This window comes from Anopheles ziemanni, chromosome 2, assembly GCF_943734765.1.
Source record: "Anopheles ziemanni chromosome 2, idAnoZiCoDA_A2_x.2, whole genome shotgun sequence".
NCBI classification, from domain to species: Eukaryota; Metazoa; Arthropoda; class Insecta; order Diptera; family Culicidae; genus Anopheles; species Anopheles ziemanni.
In genome coordinates, this window is record NC_080705.1 from 24,335,748 (window position 1) to 24,352,999 (window position 17,252).

A 17,252-nucleotide genomic window follows, 5' to 3' on the forward strand; every position below is an offset into this window, starting at 1 on the left:
AGCGATGTCAACCTTGGGTTCCCTGTTCTGACCGGTGCACGAAATGAGTTCGTTTTATCATAGATCTTTGTGCACGAAGGGCCACTCTGTCGGGATTTCCTCCTTTGTTTAGCATTATTTATAGGACGTAAAACGTTTTCAGGTTACAAAGTTGCACTGTTCCATGTGGAGAATATTAATTTGTGTAGAAAAATGTTTTATAGCAAACATTTAACGTTGAAACAGGTTCGTCAAACAAACAGAGCGAACACTTGATTTTAATTAGCAAACCAGGCAAGGGTAGCTATTTCAGATGGCCTTTTAATCCGTGAAGAATGAAAGCGTCAGTTCAAAAAAATGGATGTCCTCCAGTTAGAATATTAGATGTTCTTTATTTGCAGATTGGCATACTCAGTTTTATTCAAGTCAATATTATCGAAATTGTTTCGTTCTCTATCTTGGTTGAGTAATCTGATCAAAAATCTTGTACGTCTTTGCAAGAAATAACGATCCGTACGGGCATATAGGAAACCGGAGGGCTTTGAAAGAACCAAAATGAAAAAATAAAGATTGAATGCCATGGGATACTGACTCCGAAGCAATGGGGAATAAAGCGATACAATCAAATTTCGAGCATGAATGTCACTAATGAGCATCTTCCGCTTTTTCCGCCATCTTTCCGCAGGGAGGAGGTACGGAACCACACCGTCAAATGGGGCCAGAAGTTTGAGTTTCCCTGCAAGATGACGTCGAACGCGTCGACCGGCGTGCTTGATCCGTGCACCGTGCGGATATCGGTGCGGAAGGAAATCAAGGGTGGCAGGAGTTACCAGGTACGTCTTAAATTTGCCTTTTCATTGTGCGGCATTCGGGTCGAGCGGTAAATTATTAATGCCGGTTTCTGGTGCTTCTTTCTTTCCCTGTTTCCTGGCTTGGCGAGCAGAAACTAGGCTTTACCGATCTGAACCTGGCGGAGTTTGCCGGCTCGGGCCTTACGTCTAGAAAGTGTCTCCTTGAGGGGTACGACGCGCGGCACCGGCAGGACAACTCGATGTTGAACGTGTCGCTGCGCATGCACATGATTCAGGGTGATATTTTGTTCAAAGTGTAAGTAGTCCGGCGTGCGCTACTCGAAAAATGAGTGCTAACTAAATCAATCTCCGTTTCAGTCCTTCCCCGAGCCCGAAGTCGAAAACGGCCCTGCCGCAGGACAATCTGGCGCTCGGATTGCAGCCCGCCGATCCGGCGATGTCGGTCGGGCCCGTCGTTACGCCCGTCGTAGCGCGCGTTACCAAAGACGATCCAGTCGTGACTTCCGTCGCACCCGGGTTCGATTCGCTCACGAAGAAGAAACCCGCCCAGGTCCTCCCTCCAACGTTGGGTACGTGCGATCGAGCGCGGCAATCAAATCGGAAGCATCCTTAACCGGCACACATTCCTCTATCGCCATCCACAGATCATCAGATATCGATGGAAATGGACCACCAGTCGCTCATCATTACCGACTCCGGTATCTCCGAATCTTCCGATCCGCCATTGTCCCTGCTGGAGCTGCAGTCCTCGCTGCCCGTCGTGACAGCGCTTTCCGTTGGCAGCACCGTACCGACGGTGGGTAATGTGCCGGCGGGCCAGGTCGCCGCTACCGGCACCGGAACGACGGTCGTGGGGTCGGTTGAGATGGGTCATTCCCGTAACTCGAGCAATACTAGTCAAGTAAGTGTCCGCCATCGCCCTCGAGCGAGTACTAACCTGCCACTCGTCGATCGTCTTTACCGAAACAAAGTCCACCTCCATCCAACGCTTATCTCCTAACACCGTTTCCCACCCCACACAGATGTCCAAAGGTTCCGGTTACAGCAGTTTCTCCCACAGTCAACACTCGAGGCAAAGCTCCGAGGGAGATTCCGGTCACCAGAGGTAAGTGCGAGCTCCAAAGGCGATACTGACGACTTTCCCCCCACTCCCGTACTTTCCCAATAGATGTACCCGTAGTTCACCTAAGGCGTTTGAGAGGTGTGAAACCATTTCTGAGGTGTTGTTTTCGTTTAGTTTTAGTTTTAGCCCAGCGTGTCCCTTTCCGATTTTCGCTAGATGGATCAATGTTATCCAGTTATTTTTTATGAATATTTTGTTTCTTTTAGACAATTTCTTGTCCCAATGTTTCGCATCCATCGAAGGAAGCATCCAATTTTTGCTTCCAGGGCCTATTCATTTTCAACAGTTTGAAAATAGTATATGGTCCTTGGAGCATGAGAAATATAGTTTTTATTTATATTTCTAAACTATAGAGGCAACATGTTATGTTGCGAAGTTTTTCTTCTTAATTTTGTTCGTTTATCTTTTTAATTTTACATTTCGATGAACTGCGAATGTGAAAAGTATGAATTACTCAAATCTAGAAGGTTAAATTACAACCTTTAATTACGTTCCATTCACTGTTAACTGGAATAAATTAGAACTTGGTGGATCATTACTGTTGTTCTTTGTTGATGTTAGCCATTCCGGTTGATCCGTTAGTCGTGATTCTCTCCTCTGTCGCTTCCATCTCTTCGAATGAAATATGTTGGTGTTTCTATCTACTCTCTTTCAAGCCCGTATGCGTCACTAACAGCATTAATAACTCTTTCGTAAACTAACGACTCATCACCTCACATTGATTAACAGAACTAACTTACATCGATTGAGAATTCACAGCCAGTCGATATGCGTTTGAACAAAACACTAACTACCATCCGAACGTGGTTTGTAGAAATCCTCACGTCTATTGTGCTAAATTTCCTAATTCTTTTGTGGTATTATGGGACTAGTGTTGTTAACCCGGTTTGTTTATTTATTCAAAAAAAAAAAAGGTTTAAACTCGTATAAACCTTTTCCAAAGCATTATGAAGGAAGTAATGGGCCTATACGAAGGAACAAGTGTATTTGATATTTCCGTCAACTGCCAAGTGGGATTATTTATTATATTTTTGTTGATAATTGCAGGCGAATACAATACAATTGATTGAAGTCTGTATTGTCGACTGTTTTGAAATGGTTTGTTTTTCTTTTTGCTCAGCATTTTAGTTGTGAATGATGAACGTCCTTTTTTTCGTGATGAAAATCTTAAATGGTGGTACCATTTTATCTCCTGTGTTCGACGAAACGTTTTTCATTAGTCTTTTGAGATACCCTTCGTGGAAGGAAGGCATCACTTTCATGCCGAAATTGGACGGCGTTTGGTTTCTAACCCTTGCAAACGTATAAATGTACACGAAATTTGTTTCCGAAAAAAAAATCTGATCTCCATTACGGTTGATTGGCAGTTCGTGGTATTTTCGGTAGAGCTGGAATTCACTGGAAATATGCGGCAAAAGATGTTCCCTTGCAAACAGCCAAGATCATACTCGAGAAAAACATTAGTTTATAAACTATTAAATTGTTTCTCCACGTGCATTGTTGCGATAAATTTAACGTCTGGTTGGAATTAAACTGTCGAGAATGCATAAACTGCATGGCAGCTTAGAAGAGTACCGTTGCTCGACATGCGATTGGTTGAAAGTTCAGCGACTTCCCTTATCATCGTGCCAACCATCGGGACCACATTTATGTACGTTGGATACCGAGACCGGGGAGCAATTTCTGAACTTTGCTACGTTTTTCTTATTCATTTGCTATGCTAATGATTCACGCTATGCTGAACTGCTGGATCGCTCACCCCGATAAGCTGCGGACGCTGGCTCGTCGGCGGAGTTTCCCGTTGGGGGCCATAAATCATTGTTACGATTAGCTCCGGCTCTCGGGTTCCCTCCGGAGGGAAGGCTTGCCAACCTAGAACCATCTATTCGTTCCATTAAAGTTGCCGCCGGAAGGTGTATGCGCGTGAATGAAACGGTTCAAATTGACGAAAATGATTAGTTTGAAGCAGCGAAACTAGAATGTAGCTCGAACGTGACTACAATCAACATGTCCAAGAGAAGGGTTTCCTTCATTTGAACTGGTTCATTTTAGTGTTATTGGTCTGCCGGTCAGTTTGAACTACCTCAAAGGTCAAATAGTGTAGGGTGAAAATTAAAAAATCAATTCCACAGCGAAACATGTACACAATTTAATGGGTAGTGGCCTTTTGAAATTGATTTAAATAATATTTTCAAATTGCGGATAGTCATGCCATTCAAAGTTTGCATGTGTATGAAAAGTGAAAGCATAAATTTGTTCAACGAAATGTTGGATTCACCAAAACAGTTTTTATTTATGCTGTACGATAGAAGAACCCGCTGTTAAAAAATCTATTTCAATTGTCATGATGCAAATTTGATTTATTCTCCCTCTTCCTCAGTATGATAACTTAACCGCTCTTATTTTATGTGTGTTAACATGCTTTTAAAATGTCTAGATAAAATAGATTGTGTTTGCGATCGTGCCGGGAAGCTCTTTCTCGTAACCGATAGTAGCGCTCGCTCGAGCAGTGCAAGCTTAGTAACCTTGTTTGAATTGTTCTTTACGCCTTAAAGCGTTCCACATCCATGCCGTAGGTCGCTCTATTAGTCGCCTCAACACCACCAAAACCCGTACTCATGGTACGCTCGAACGCTCTCGATAGTAGTTCTGATATAGTTCTCCCAGCCCTAGCGATTTGCGAAACCCCATTTGACAGCTGTCCCCGACATCAACAGCTATGGCCATATGCCGTAGAATAGAGATTAGTTCTAGCTCCTCGTGTATTCTTCATTTTGCTATGTTCCCGTTTTTTTATTACTTTTTTTTCTTTTTTTATTTCTTCCCCTTTCCTTTTCCATCCTTTTAAAACCTGCCATTTAAACGTATTTTTTGTTGTTGTTGTTGTTGTTGTTTATGTCACCGAATGCGATGAAATGGAAACACCTTGAAAATGTGTTTCGCTTTGATCGACCGTTCGAAAATGTTCGATCGAGCGATGTTTTTTTTTGTGATTCCACGCTCCCTCCATTTATTGCTGTGTGACGCGTGGAATATTTATTTGAACTGTAAATCAAATAAATGAAATTGCTCTTTAAAAAAAACACACCTAAACACACACACATACACACACGGACGGAAATGAAAGGTTCCGCTCGGGGACGGCATTTCATGGCAAACCGATCACGGTGCTGACGGTGCCGCCGTCCGCCGTGGCCACTTCCGGCAACCACATCACCGCATCGTCTAGTGTTAGTAGTACCACCAACACCACCAAAACCACCACCATCGCACAGCCTCTAGTTAACGGCGGCTCCTCGGGCCGTTTGGTAGCGATCGCTAATAAGAAACTTCACATCACCAGCGGTGGCGGGCTCAGCAGCAGCAGCAGCAATACCAGCACGGGCAGCTTCGGCTCCGGCCCCGGAGCGCCACTGAAGACGATCACCGCGAACCGGCTGCTGATGAAGCTGCGCATACCGCAGAGCCCGACGTCGGACTCGGGCGACGAGCTGTTCGTGACGCCGGACGTGACGGTGCTGTCGGACGGCGGGGGCGATACGGGCGACGAGCGGACCGAATCGGGCGTGGAGGAGTTCGGCACTCCGACGGCGGAGATTCCGCTCTCGAAGCTGGTGAAGATCAAGAGCATGAACAACCTGTCGGTGCCGAAGGGCAGCATGTTTCTGGACGATCATGCGGATGATGCGTTGCATTTCGGGCTGCCCGTCGGTGACCCATCGTTCGACAGTGGGTTGGCCGTGGATGACCACACGCTAGCGCCTGGAACGCCTCAAGGGTTGCTGCTCAACCTGAGCCGCATGAAATCGCTCGGCAATCTGTCGGCGTACGAACGCGAGTTCGGCGACACGCCCGTCGATCTGCTGAAGCTGAAGAAGGACTTCGAGACACGGCGGTTCAGCTTCGCCAAGATGAAGTCACTTACCGATCTGACGGTGGACGACGAGAAGGACGACGTGCTGGTGCGCCGCCGGCGCCAGCTTGAGGCGGCCGAGTCCGAGCGCAGCTCGTCGGACGAGTCGACCAAGGCGTCGCAGCTGTCACCGCCCGCCAGTATTGCTGGCGCGTGCGAGTTGGCCAACCGGCTGCTGCCGTTCCAGATGCGCAACTCCTTCCACAACGGTGTCTACCGGAAGCGGCACGGTATCGGGTACACGCGCTACATCGGCATCGACGATGATCCGGCAGCGAGTGCCTGCCCGAGCATATACGGTGGTGGCAGTAACCTCACGAAAATCAACTCACTCGGTACGATCCCCACCGTGGGGTTGGGTGAGCGCGTCGACCACGTACCCTTCCTGACGCCCAACATTGGCCGGAAACGGTTCGCGTCCACCTCGACGACGAACAGAACGAGCGCAACCAGCAGCAGCAGTCCGGAAGAGGGCGAACAGCCGAGGCCACGGTCGGCGGCCTCGGGAACCACCAGCATGGCGACGAAAGTGATCGCCCGCAACTCGGCACGAGCAGGCGGTGCGAATCCATTCGAACGTAACTTCCGCAAGAGCGCCCCAATCGGATCGTCCGGTTTCGAGGGCGCCACCGATCGTCTTTCGCTAGCGGACGGTTCTATTACGTCCGGATCCGTCCAGCAGCTCGGTGGCTTTTTCCGGCAGTCAGACAGCAACATCGTGCGCAACTACCCGATCGGGAAGTCGTCTTCCGCCAATCTGGAATCGCTGAAGCACCGCTCGTCGTACAACAACTTCCCGCTCAGTCTGAAGACCCACCAACCGCAGCAGCAGCAGCAACAACAGCAACCTCCAGCCCTGCCTAGAGGAGCTGGAGGGGTTGTGATGAAGGGCGTCGATGCGGTAAAGAGTGTCGTCGTTCCGGTGACGGGCGTTGTGCCGGCGCAACCGTCGATTGCGGGAAATCGTGTCTACCATAGGTAATACCATCATATGGTCTGTGCTCTCCAGTGCGCTCCTTCACTCCGAAGCGCCATACCGTGTGCGTGTCCCCCTGTTCCATCATCTCTGTCCTCTTTGCAAAGATCAAACGAATGATCTCGTGGGTTGAAAAGAAAACAAACCAAACCCCTTCGAAACGCAGTTTTCGAACTCGCAATATCGCATTCCTCCATGGTCCTCTCGCATCATTGCGCGTTTGTGTTGTGTTTTGTGTTTCTGTGCTGCCTTGTACATTATGTTGAGGGTAATAGATGCAGGTTATGTGCAAAGAACCGACTTGGTTTCATTCTACAAACATCGATGTGATATAATGTACCATAATTTCCTGTTCCATTAGATGGATAATTTAATTGACCATTTGAATCATTGGAGTCACGGTTCCTTTCTAGGCTACCGGACGTTTTCCTTCACGTAATGTTTTGTAAAACAAACAATTTACAACAATTCTTCCATTTTGCTATTACTTCATGAAATGTTCGAAACACAGTCACAACTTAAAGTTATTCGTTTCTCCGTATGGTTTGATGTTTTGTTTCAAGCATTTCTAACCGTCTCCAAACTGTTTGTAAATTATCACCGAGCATAAATGGAGGCGCCCGGTACTTCATTCCACGTGCACCACCATGCGCCTCCATTGGCTGGTGTTTGAGAAAGGAATTGCCTATTCGAAACGCTAGCACGGGTAGAATTTAGAACAAATAGTAGTCAATTCAGTAGGAATAATTCCGATAGAGAGAACAAGCTATTATACTAGCTCCAAAGGGGATAGCATAAAATTCTTCTAGAGAATACCTTCGGAGGATAAAAACACAAACAACTGACATACGAGACTGTCACCACTTGTGAACGTCACTTGTTCGACTGGTCTCACGCTGCTATACTCTTCCCATCATACAAAACGTCCTTATTTCATCAATTACCATGGTTTTTGATAATCAAAACATAACATCAAAATGTTTTGCTAACCATTCATTTATGAGAAGTTGTTCAACCATCTTCATCGCAATTCAAACATTCTTTCCTTAACGCTTCTGTGTCATCGCGTTTGTCAGGGTGTTAACCATCGTCTTTTATCAGGCTTTCGGTGTGTTTGTCTTTGTATTTAACTTGATTTTTGTTTGGTTTTGTTTTTTTTATGTTTAGTTTAATTAACTATTGTGACGTTTGTAATTGATTACGAAACGTTCCTGCATCATCCTGCGATTGATCTTTTTTCTTTACTGATGTTTTGGTTTCCACATCTAGTAAAGTTTTCGCTAGAATTAAATTAAAGTAAAATTATAATTTATTCTTTAAAATTGCACAGTGACGCATCTCGTGCTAAGATGCGACACTCGATAAAAAATGGATTAAATTAATTGGTGTCCTTTTTATTTCCATCGTTTTCTCTATTGTGTTTTCTTTCTTTTTTTTCGCTCTCTCTCTCTCTTTCTCTCTCTTTTTCTCTCTCCTACCAACATCTCGCCGTCTAGATTCCGCTCGGTAGTACGGGTGGTTCTTAAGTTTATCATAAAGGGGCATACGTCAAACCAATCGACAAACGATTGCCATAAGTCTACCACGATCAATAATGCTACTGTAGCTACTACTAGTTCTACCACTACTACAACTTCCGCAAATACTACTTCTACTTCTACTACTACTACTACTACTACTACTACTTCTACCTCTACTTCCACTTCTACCACCACCTCTACCAGTGCGACGGTGCTAAAGTAAGGATTAGTACTCAGAGGCTAGCACGTGTGTGTGTGTGTGGTACAATTAAACATTTCTTCAAAATTGGCCAAACACAAGCGTTCACTCCCAATCACCACCACCACTGTGATATATTTACACACACAAACACATACACACTCACAAACAGACACACAGTCACGAGTTCGGATTTTTGTTTGCTGTCGTTCGTGTTGTCGTTAATGGTTTACCTTGTTTTCACTGTTTTTGGTGTGTTATTTTCTAATTACTTGTCGTTTGCTCACTCCCACTCACTTGGTCACGTGTGGGGAGGTTGTTATTTCGTTCAACACCTTTCAACACCCAGAACCAGGAAAGTCGTTGAACAACTAACAATTGAAGAAAAAAAACACACAAAACAATGACATAACATTTCACCGTCAAATGTATGATGATAAGGTAGAATAGGCTTGCAGAGTGCAATATTGTGTATTTTTATGTAGAAATGTAGGCAAGAATATGCTAGTTTGTGACTTGTCTAAAATTTTTATGATGATTACAACAATAAGAAAGAGGGGATTGTTTCTTGCACACGTAGAGCTTTGGCTATTCCAAACCATTTGTTTTCTCAATTTTCCACAATTTTTTTTGGAATCATAAACTATAATCGTAGATGCTGAAGCAAACAGTTTGGTACACCGATCATATTATCGAGTTTTTACCATCCCATATCGCAAGCACATCACAAATCAGCGGTTGTGTGAATATCAAGTGATATATGCACTGTTTAAAACTAACAACTAGCACTGATAATTTTTTTATTAATCTCTGTAAAGTTCATGTTCATATCTGGTCATTTTTACTGAAAAATGTACATAATCAAAGTACAGTAACTTTTTTGTGTTTTAATGTTCGACTACATAGTATTTTTATACGACTTGATTTTTATTTCGATCTTTTCTCAAATGTCGTATCAAATGGGATGTATTTTTCTGGATTTTTCCTCTTCGATTAAAAAAACAACATGCAGTAAATTGGTAAAAAACCGTTCGACATCATTTGTTAGAAATTTTCCCAGACAGTGGACTGTAGCCAGTGGAAAGTGGTCGATACTGTTCTTTCCGTCGTGAACTGTGTCGTTTCGATGTTACTTTGGTTTTGGTTGTTGATTTTGCTGCCTTTCCCTGATTTTTTTCCATGTAATGGTTAGATTTTATGTTCCACCTCGTTGTCGTTTTCCTTTTTTCACCGTCCCGTTGTACCGCTACCTCCCTTTGCTCCATCCGTACGCTGCTCGTCCTCTATATTTACCGTTTATCGACTACTTCCTCTCTAGGAACATTTGTGGTTTACACCGGCGCTTGCTGGACGGTAGCACCCGTCAACTAACCTCCCTAACGCTAGCGACACCGGCGACATCCGGTGCGGCCGCCTCCGCCAGTGGTACGTCCTCGTCCGGCTCGAGCGCCATTAGCCCGTCCTCGACGGGCACTTCGGTTGGGGCGAGCGCGGGCATCCTTCCGCCCACCGGAGTGGGACATCCGGGGCCGGTGACCGTTGGTCCATCGATGACCGACTGTACCGACATGATGGTATCGTCGGGCAGCGATCGATCAACGCCGGGCCACGGATCGTCCGCCGGGTTTTTTCCTCCCTCGGTCGGTTCCGGAACCGGTTCCGGCGCGTTGTCGGGTGTTCCCTCCGGTGTCGTGGCAGGGGCGGGGGCGGCATCTGCGACGGGTCCGGGCGGGGCGATGGCGGCGGGACAGTGCACCGTGACAACGCCCCTGTGCGTTGTCGCATCATCATCCTCATCATCCGGCTGCGAGTCGATGCTCAACAATGGCACTAACAACTCATCATCCCTCAATCTACCATCTTCGCTTGCGCTCCGACGTCCAAGTGCTAACATGTTTGTGTTTACTTCTTCCTACTCTGCTACTCTGCTCTACTATTTTGCCAACGTACTACTAAATCAATACTGTCGTTGTACCGTTGCCAACTTGTTATTTCTTGCCTCTAAACGATTCGTCTTTGTTGTTATCCTCGTATTATCTGTGTTCCCTTGCATATTTGCTGTTGCGTTTTTGTGGTGGTTTGAAGTACTGTTTTTGTATGTATGGTTCGTTAATTCGTTTTTTTTTTAAAGGAAGACAAAAAAACAGTCTAATACGCCAAGTAGATGCATGTATTATAACAATTTCAGCTTTCACACGCCGCACAAATCTATTTATAGTTATTTAACAGATAACGTCAAAGCTGAACTATATTAGGAAAATTATTTCGTTTTCATTGTTTCTTTTTCATTACCTTGGACATTTTTTTTGCAGAAAAGATTCACAAAAATGTTGTAAAAAATGCTTCAATCGTTGTTATATCGGTTACAAACTCCATAAAAATATTATATATCAAATTTACATATCTTATCGAATAATGCAAACATATTTTTTAAATATGTAAATAATGCTTTGTAGCATCTTTTGAATTAAATTTAATGAATGCAGACTATAATTTCGCGCAGAATCACATCAAATAAATAGTTGTAGAATGTATACACAAAAAAGAAGAAATTATGTATGAAAAGCTCACAGAATCCTAATGAAAGTTTTCAAGCGCTTTGCGGTGTATATTACTGTTTGCTTGCATTATTTTTATAGAACTTCTTTGAGCTGGTATTGAACTGCAGTTGTTTTGTGTTTCTTATGTTTGGGGTTCTCATTTTGCATGTTATTAAAGAAGATAAAAAAGTTTGTCAGCGTTTACACTTTGCTTACGCTTTTGAGGTCTTTATAAGGTATTTTACTTAATCTTATTATTCACCTGCACCACTCCTTCTTCACACTCAATTGGAATCGTTGTTCGGTTGTTGTCCAATTAATCTGCCTTCCTGTTTTTCGTAATAGCTGTAAATTAATCTCTAACAGTATACCATTGTCGATCCGTTTGGTGTTGTTTCCCCCCCACCGCCGCCACCAATCACTGGTGCCACGAATGGTGAAGTGGGTGGTCACCCAGCTAGATTGATCCCCGGAATGCACCATCCCGGTTTAAGTTGCCTCAATGGAGTACATTTTAATCGTTGTGCTTGTTCAGTACCGTTGGCAGTTTGTTGTTTTAACTTTAAAAAGACAGAGAGTTGCGAGTGTTCCGAATGAAAAAACTAATAAAAAAATATTTTTTTTCTTCATTTCCTTCTCTCATTTCAATCGTTGTGTCCCCTCCCCCGTCCATATCGGCGTATAATTTGATCGGCTCGGCTTACGATTTGCCAACTCACTCTCACTGCTGTGGACACTGTGTTAAGAAATCCCAGTTCTAGTTCGATACCAATGAGCGAAACCGGCTCACTCGATCGCATGAAGTCGGCGGCGGAGCGAAGGAAAAAGGGCGAGGACAGTGGTATGGCGCCGACGCTATCCGGGCGCGTCGAAGACACGCGGGTCAACACCGGTTTAATCATTGACGAGCTGCTTAAAAACACCAAACTAGACCACCTAGAAGATGCAGAAAGTAAGTGCCCCCGGTGGGCAGTAGAAGAATGTGTACCCTTTTTCACCGACCGAAGACTAACATTCCATTCCATTTGTAGATCCCACCGGACTAGCACTGTACATCAGTAGCGATGGTACGACGATGGTTGGCAGCCACGAGGTCCGTTCGCGGATGCCGGCCGGAGCGTTCAAGCAAGTGGTGATGGAAAACCCAAGATAGTAGCAACAGTAGCACCGCCGGACACGCCGTCGCCGACCGCGAGCCCTGATCGGCGAATCGATGCACGGACGCGCATGCCTGACCGGGCGTATGGGGCACTTTCCTATACGAGCACACCGCGCCGGCGATCGTATCATCCTACCTGCGGCATCCTTTATCAACACCCCGTATTGCGGTCATCCACTGGTGGGGGGATACCGATCCGATATGTACTTGCCATACCGTGCACGTACGAACCAACATGGTGTGATTTTCGGTCAGCAAAGGCGCCACGCCGTACCGTGTAGCTATAAGGGTTTTAGGCACAAGTATTTGCACGTGGTCATGATTGAGAGTACGAAGCGTTATGCGGCATATGTTCTGCGTGTGATTATTATATGTTCCGGTGCGGAACCATCTATCCAGTTTGTTGGGCGTTGGTGCTTCGTTTTGGATTGAATTTAAATCTCCGTGTCGCTGGCGGGAAAACGGATCCCATTGCGATGTAACTTCCACCCGAAGGACAAAGCCGATGCGTCCACAAAAGTTTTTACTAGACATTCGAAACAAGAACTAAATGATAGCGTAAAAGTGTAAAATTCAACTCTTCAACTCGAGTTAATAGAGTACCCCCGGCCGTACATTGTAGAATGTTAGACCTATTTGTTTTCGTTTCGTTTAACGCTTTTCGTTACTAATTGCCCCAACTTGAAACCGCACCAAACAACAGAAAGCAGAAAGCTAGGTAGGTAGTGGAATCGAGAAACGGAAGAACGCCAGAAATGCCATACGCCATTATGTTGTGATAAACTTTAACGGGTTACAGATTTTATTTCGGTTCTTCTACTTGTGCAGCACCCCTTGAAGGAACTAGGTAGTTGGTGGTACTTTCTGTTTTTGTTTTTGTATAGGTACGTGTGTGTATGTGTGCGCGCGTGTGTGTGTATAGGAATTTTTATAGTTAGGGAACTTTTTTTTGATTTTGTAAAAGCATGTCCGGTTTGGTGCCGTTACTGGTGTCTGACGAAGGTAGGGAGAGCGATTCGAGAAACCGGTAGAACACTCGCCACTAAACTCAAACATTTCTTTAAACAACAAAAGAAAGTGGAAAAGTGGCATAGAATCATGGAACGACATGAAACAATTCTCGATCGACAGAAGCAATAGCAATCGAAACAACCCGTTCGAGACGAAGTGGGCAAAGTGAGAGTAGTAACTAACTTGACCACGGTCCGGAAGAAAGCTTGATATAGCCAGAACAAAGTCCAAGTCGAAGTGTGTCCTGACGGACGTGATATAGCCAGGGCGCGATACGAAACGCGCGTGGCGCGGGTATCAAAGAGATGGTGTGCGAATGTGAGCGATAGTACGCATGTAAAACCGAGAAAAGGCAGATTTTGTACGTGCGATTTTTTAGCGGTGGTATTATTATGATTATTATTATTAATGTTATTTTTATTTTATATTATCCGTTCCAGCTAACGTAAAATTTAAAGAAAGCAAATTAAATTTGTTGACATTTATTTTAAATAATTTTCCATCGGTTCAGTTCGTGATTTATTTTTCGTTCTCTAGCAATCATTGTGTATAGAGTATAAGTCATACTGTTGGTTTGCTATTTGGCCAGGTTCTGTTTCGTCCGTTGCTTCCAATGCTGACCTTGGCAATTGCAAAATAGCTGCCCCCGCTTGTGTCAAACACGAAGAGCGTTTTTGGAGTTCATGTAACATTCGAATAGTAATTATTTTAACCTTTTTCCACCTTCAATTAACGGACCATTTTTGTTTGACAATATGTTGTGTTAAAAAGCTGGGCAGCGCAAAGTATCACAATTCATTGAAAAACACATACTCGTGGACAATAGCACAGTGGACGTTGAAAAATAATAAAATTATGGCGGATGACCCGAGTACCCTAACTCGTAAAGGACTCGTAACTGAAGGTCAAAGTATTGTTTGTAACATAACTGTACGGCAGAGAGTGTTATGTATGCATCTGAGAAATGAAGGTCCCCTCTATCACAGTAAGAGGCAATAGACAGTCAGCATGGATATCACCAGACATTGGACAATGATTTTGCACGTTCTTTTTTTTAATGTTCGAAATTGAACGAAAAAGTAAGAAAGGTGTAATGTAAAAGTATTCGGTGACATTTACGCGCAAGTTCACAGAGGAGAACAAATTCTAAGAGAGAATCATATTTTTAGCATCCGTTTAGAGAACCACTGAAACATCTTCTACCGAAAACATATTAGGTAACCGAAAGGATTTAGAAAAGGTGATATTTCTAGGCCCATAGCGAGGATCGATCATCGTAGTAGAACAGGAGCATTGATTGACGAATTCCTACGTTGTGTACTCTGTTGTTCATAGACCCTCCCCTCAGTACCCTCCTCCGTTGACGAGTTAATAGTTAAAACAAAACAGTCTTCAAGCGCAAATTCACATTCAAACCAATCGTCAAAGTTTGTCCGGATTTTTGTCGTAGCAATTTCCCTGTAGTTTGTTCCAAGAGAGGTGAAGCGATTCGAGCAAGTTGTCGAGCAAAAGAGCGATAGAGAAATATTCTACCGCCACATTCCGTGTCCCGCCGTGGCGAACGTTCCAGCCGTTACATCCATTATGGTAAACATGCGAAACATGGAAAAGATGAGCGTCCCACTGGATGGAGGCGGACACAGTATTGGACAGAACAAGGTGGTACCGCGTTGTGATGCGCACGTGAGCAAACTCGAGCGGAATGTAAAATTATTTAAAACACTGACGAATTACAGTGAGCATATGTTGGCGATTAAGCAAATCCCACGGTGTGATTGTGTGTGAGTGTGTGCTTCCGCACGCTGCGAGAATTATAACAAAAATATACAAAACAACAAATCTGAACTCTGAGGCTCAATGATAGATACAAAACACAACATTATTCAAAAAAAACCAACGATCGTGTCGATGCTTGTTATTTCAGACGGAATGTGTTGAGGGAAGGTTTTTTTCCGAATGCCGTGGTATCTTGTTGCCTTATGTTGAATGTTCTGCCATTCTTTGTTTTTGTACTCTAACATCTGTGCTTAATGTTACTTGCTTTAATTAAATTGTAACACATAAAAAGGATCAGGATCCTGAATTCAGGATCAACCACCATAAGTTGTTTTTGCTGAACCCCGATAGAGGGAGGTTCAAGCGTTTGCTTACGAAACATTTTCAGGATTTGTGCGTTTGGTGAAATATTTCCAATTGAAGCATAACGTTGCAATGGGTACGCCAAACACTAGCGCGTTATTCGATGTTTGTAGCATTTTAGCAATTTTTGTAGCATTTTAGCATTCTAGCAATGCTTATTACCGTACAATCATATTTCATAAACAATTGCAATTTCGGAACAATTTGCTTATCACAAACGAAACAACCGATGGTGACCGTTAAAAATGAGTTTAAACGATTGAAAATCCTTTTTCGTGGAACGAAAAAATCGTTTCGACTGGCGTTTGGTAAAATGTGTCCAATTGGAACAATTTCACGTTGCTTGTTGTTTTTATTTTAGCCTAGTTAAAATGGATTTCAAGTAGTCATCGAGATTCAACAGATAATTGGGGAGACGATCAAGCAACACCACTTTCTATTCCCCTGCAATTGGTGTACCCTATACTGATGGTGGTCGAAAGGTCATTGTTGATAGCCTGGAAGACATGAACAGCGTACGACACGGTTGAGCTCTATCGCGGTGTTTATAATTGACGGAAAGTTTCCCTTTTGTTGTTTACCAAACAACTCACGTGTTTATTTTAAATAAACCACGTTTCATAAATATTTAAATCTTTTCGGATGTTGAAATTTACCTAACCGGTCCACCGGTTACGCTATTTATTTATTTCGGTTTATATTATTATCCACTGTTTTAAAATAGTATCCACGTTTCGGACATAATTAGAGAATCCGCAAAATTTTGAGAGCAACCATTTTAAAGTATCTTTCTACAGCATTTGGGGTCAAGTGATCAACGCGAACGCTATGCTAAACAACACCACGACTAGCAAGGCTCCTGGTTGCAACCGTTGTCCTAGTGCATTGGTGGACTTTCCTGGGCCCCAGCATATTAGACGGTATTCGCTCTCATTTTTAAAACCGCCGCAAAAATTCCCCGAGGCCGAGACGCATCCCTGTACTTTGTAGCGTTTAACAACGTTTCCTGTTGGATGTAAAATGGGGAAACTATTTCTTAAATTGTGTACAAAACATGGCGCAAATTTGTGAAACTTACTAAACGATACATTCACGCAAGCGTGAGGCGTATCAGATGCGGTATATTTTTCCGGGTTGGATATAAGCGTGCTTAGGTAGGACACAGTTTCATTAACAACTTCGGACGTACAATCGATCATTGTGATGTTCCGGGCACAAGCATCCACTCCAATGCAATAGGGACACTGGGTAGCACAAACTGTTAAAAATTAAAGTGTCAAATCATGTGCCGTCTAATCTACTGAAAACATTCTATACGAAACGGTACTGAAACACTGAACTCACCAATATTGGTTAAAAAACCGAAGATAATTGCATACGCAATTGTGAAGGACAACATTCTAACCATGGTCGGCAACAGTTCAAATCAAACTACCAGCAAGCAGTTGTGAATGATTGTAGGCTCCCTAATGGTATGAATCATGGTGCACTCTTATCAAACAGAGGGTCGGGTTATCAAGTGAAACAGAAAAGGCATGAAATTTCACCTTGTTACTGTTATTCCTAGCATCTAAGGGTATTTTTGGGCGATGTGGTTTCTAGCAGTGGTTTTATGAAATATTCCAAAACATATCAGTAAATGAAAAGTTCAACCATCTTTTGGCAAGCAAACCAAACCGATTGGATGGAAAAACTAATCGAACTGATATTGTTTTCCGCAAATTCAGATTGCTAATATTTTTTTTGTGAAAATGCACACCCTCCGAAATATTCACAATTTGTCTTCATCGTCCCGAATTGAATTATTGACCTGTTTACATTGAATTTCTTCTCAATTATTTTTTATTCATCAACAACAAACGTTCTTTGGCAGTTTACAGC

General features: G+C 43.7%; 1 protein-coding gene across 1 annotated transcript in view; it reads left to right on the forward strand.

Moving 5' to 3' along the window:
• The window catches only part of LOC131282258 (nuclear pore complex protein DDB_G0274915), a 37,091-nt gene extending 24,313 nt beyond the window's left edge, over positions 1-12,778 (forward strand). Inside the window, exons 2-13 of the mRNA XM_058311675.1 lie at positions 665-812; positions 923-1,086; positions 1,149-1,360; positions 1,436-1,692; positions 1,814-1,896; positions 5,042-5,098; positions 5,144-6,805; positions 8,300-8,542; positions 9,841-10,213; positions 10,274-10,416; positions 11,809-12,014; positions 12,094-12,778. Coding sequence (XP_058167658.1) covers positions 665-812; positions 923-1,086; positions 1,149-1,360; positions 1,436-1,692; positions 1,814-1,896; positions 5,042-5,098; positions 5,144-6,805; positions 8,300-8,542; positions 9,841-10,213; positions 10,274-10,416; positions 11,809-12,014; positions 12,094-12,215 — 3,670 coding nt within the window. The 3' untranslated portion in view covers positions 12,216-12,778. The remainder of the gene's footprint in view (positions 1-664; positions 813-922; positions 1,087-1,148; positions 1,361-1,435; positions 1,693-1,813; positions 1,897-5,041; positions 5,099-5,143; positions 6,806-8,299; positions 8,543-9,840; positions 10,214-10,273; positions 10,417-11,808; positions 12,015-12,093) is intronic.
• Positions 12,779-17,252: the final 4,474 nt, after the last annotated feature.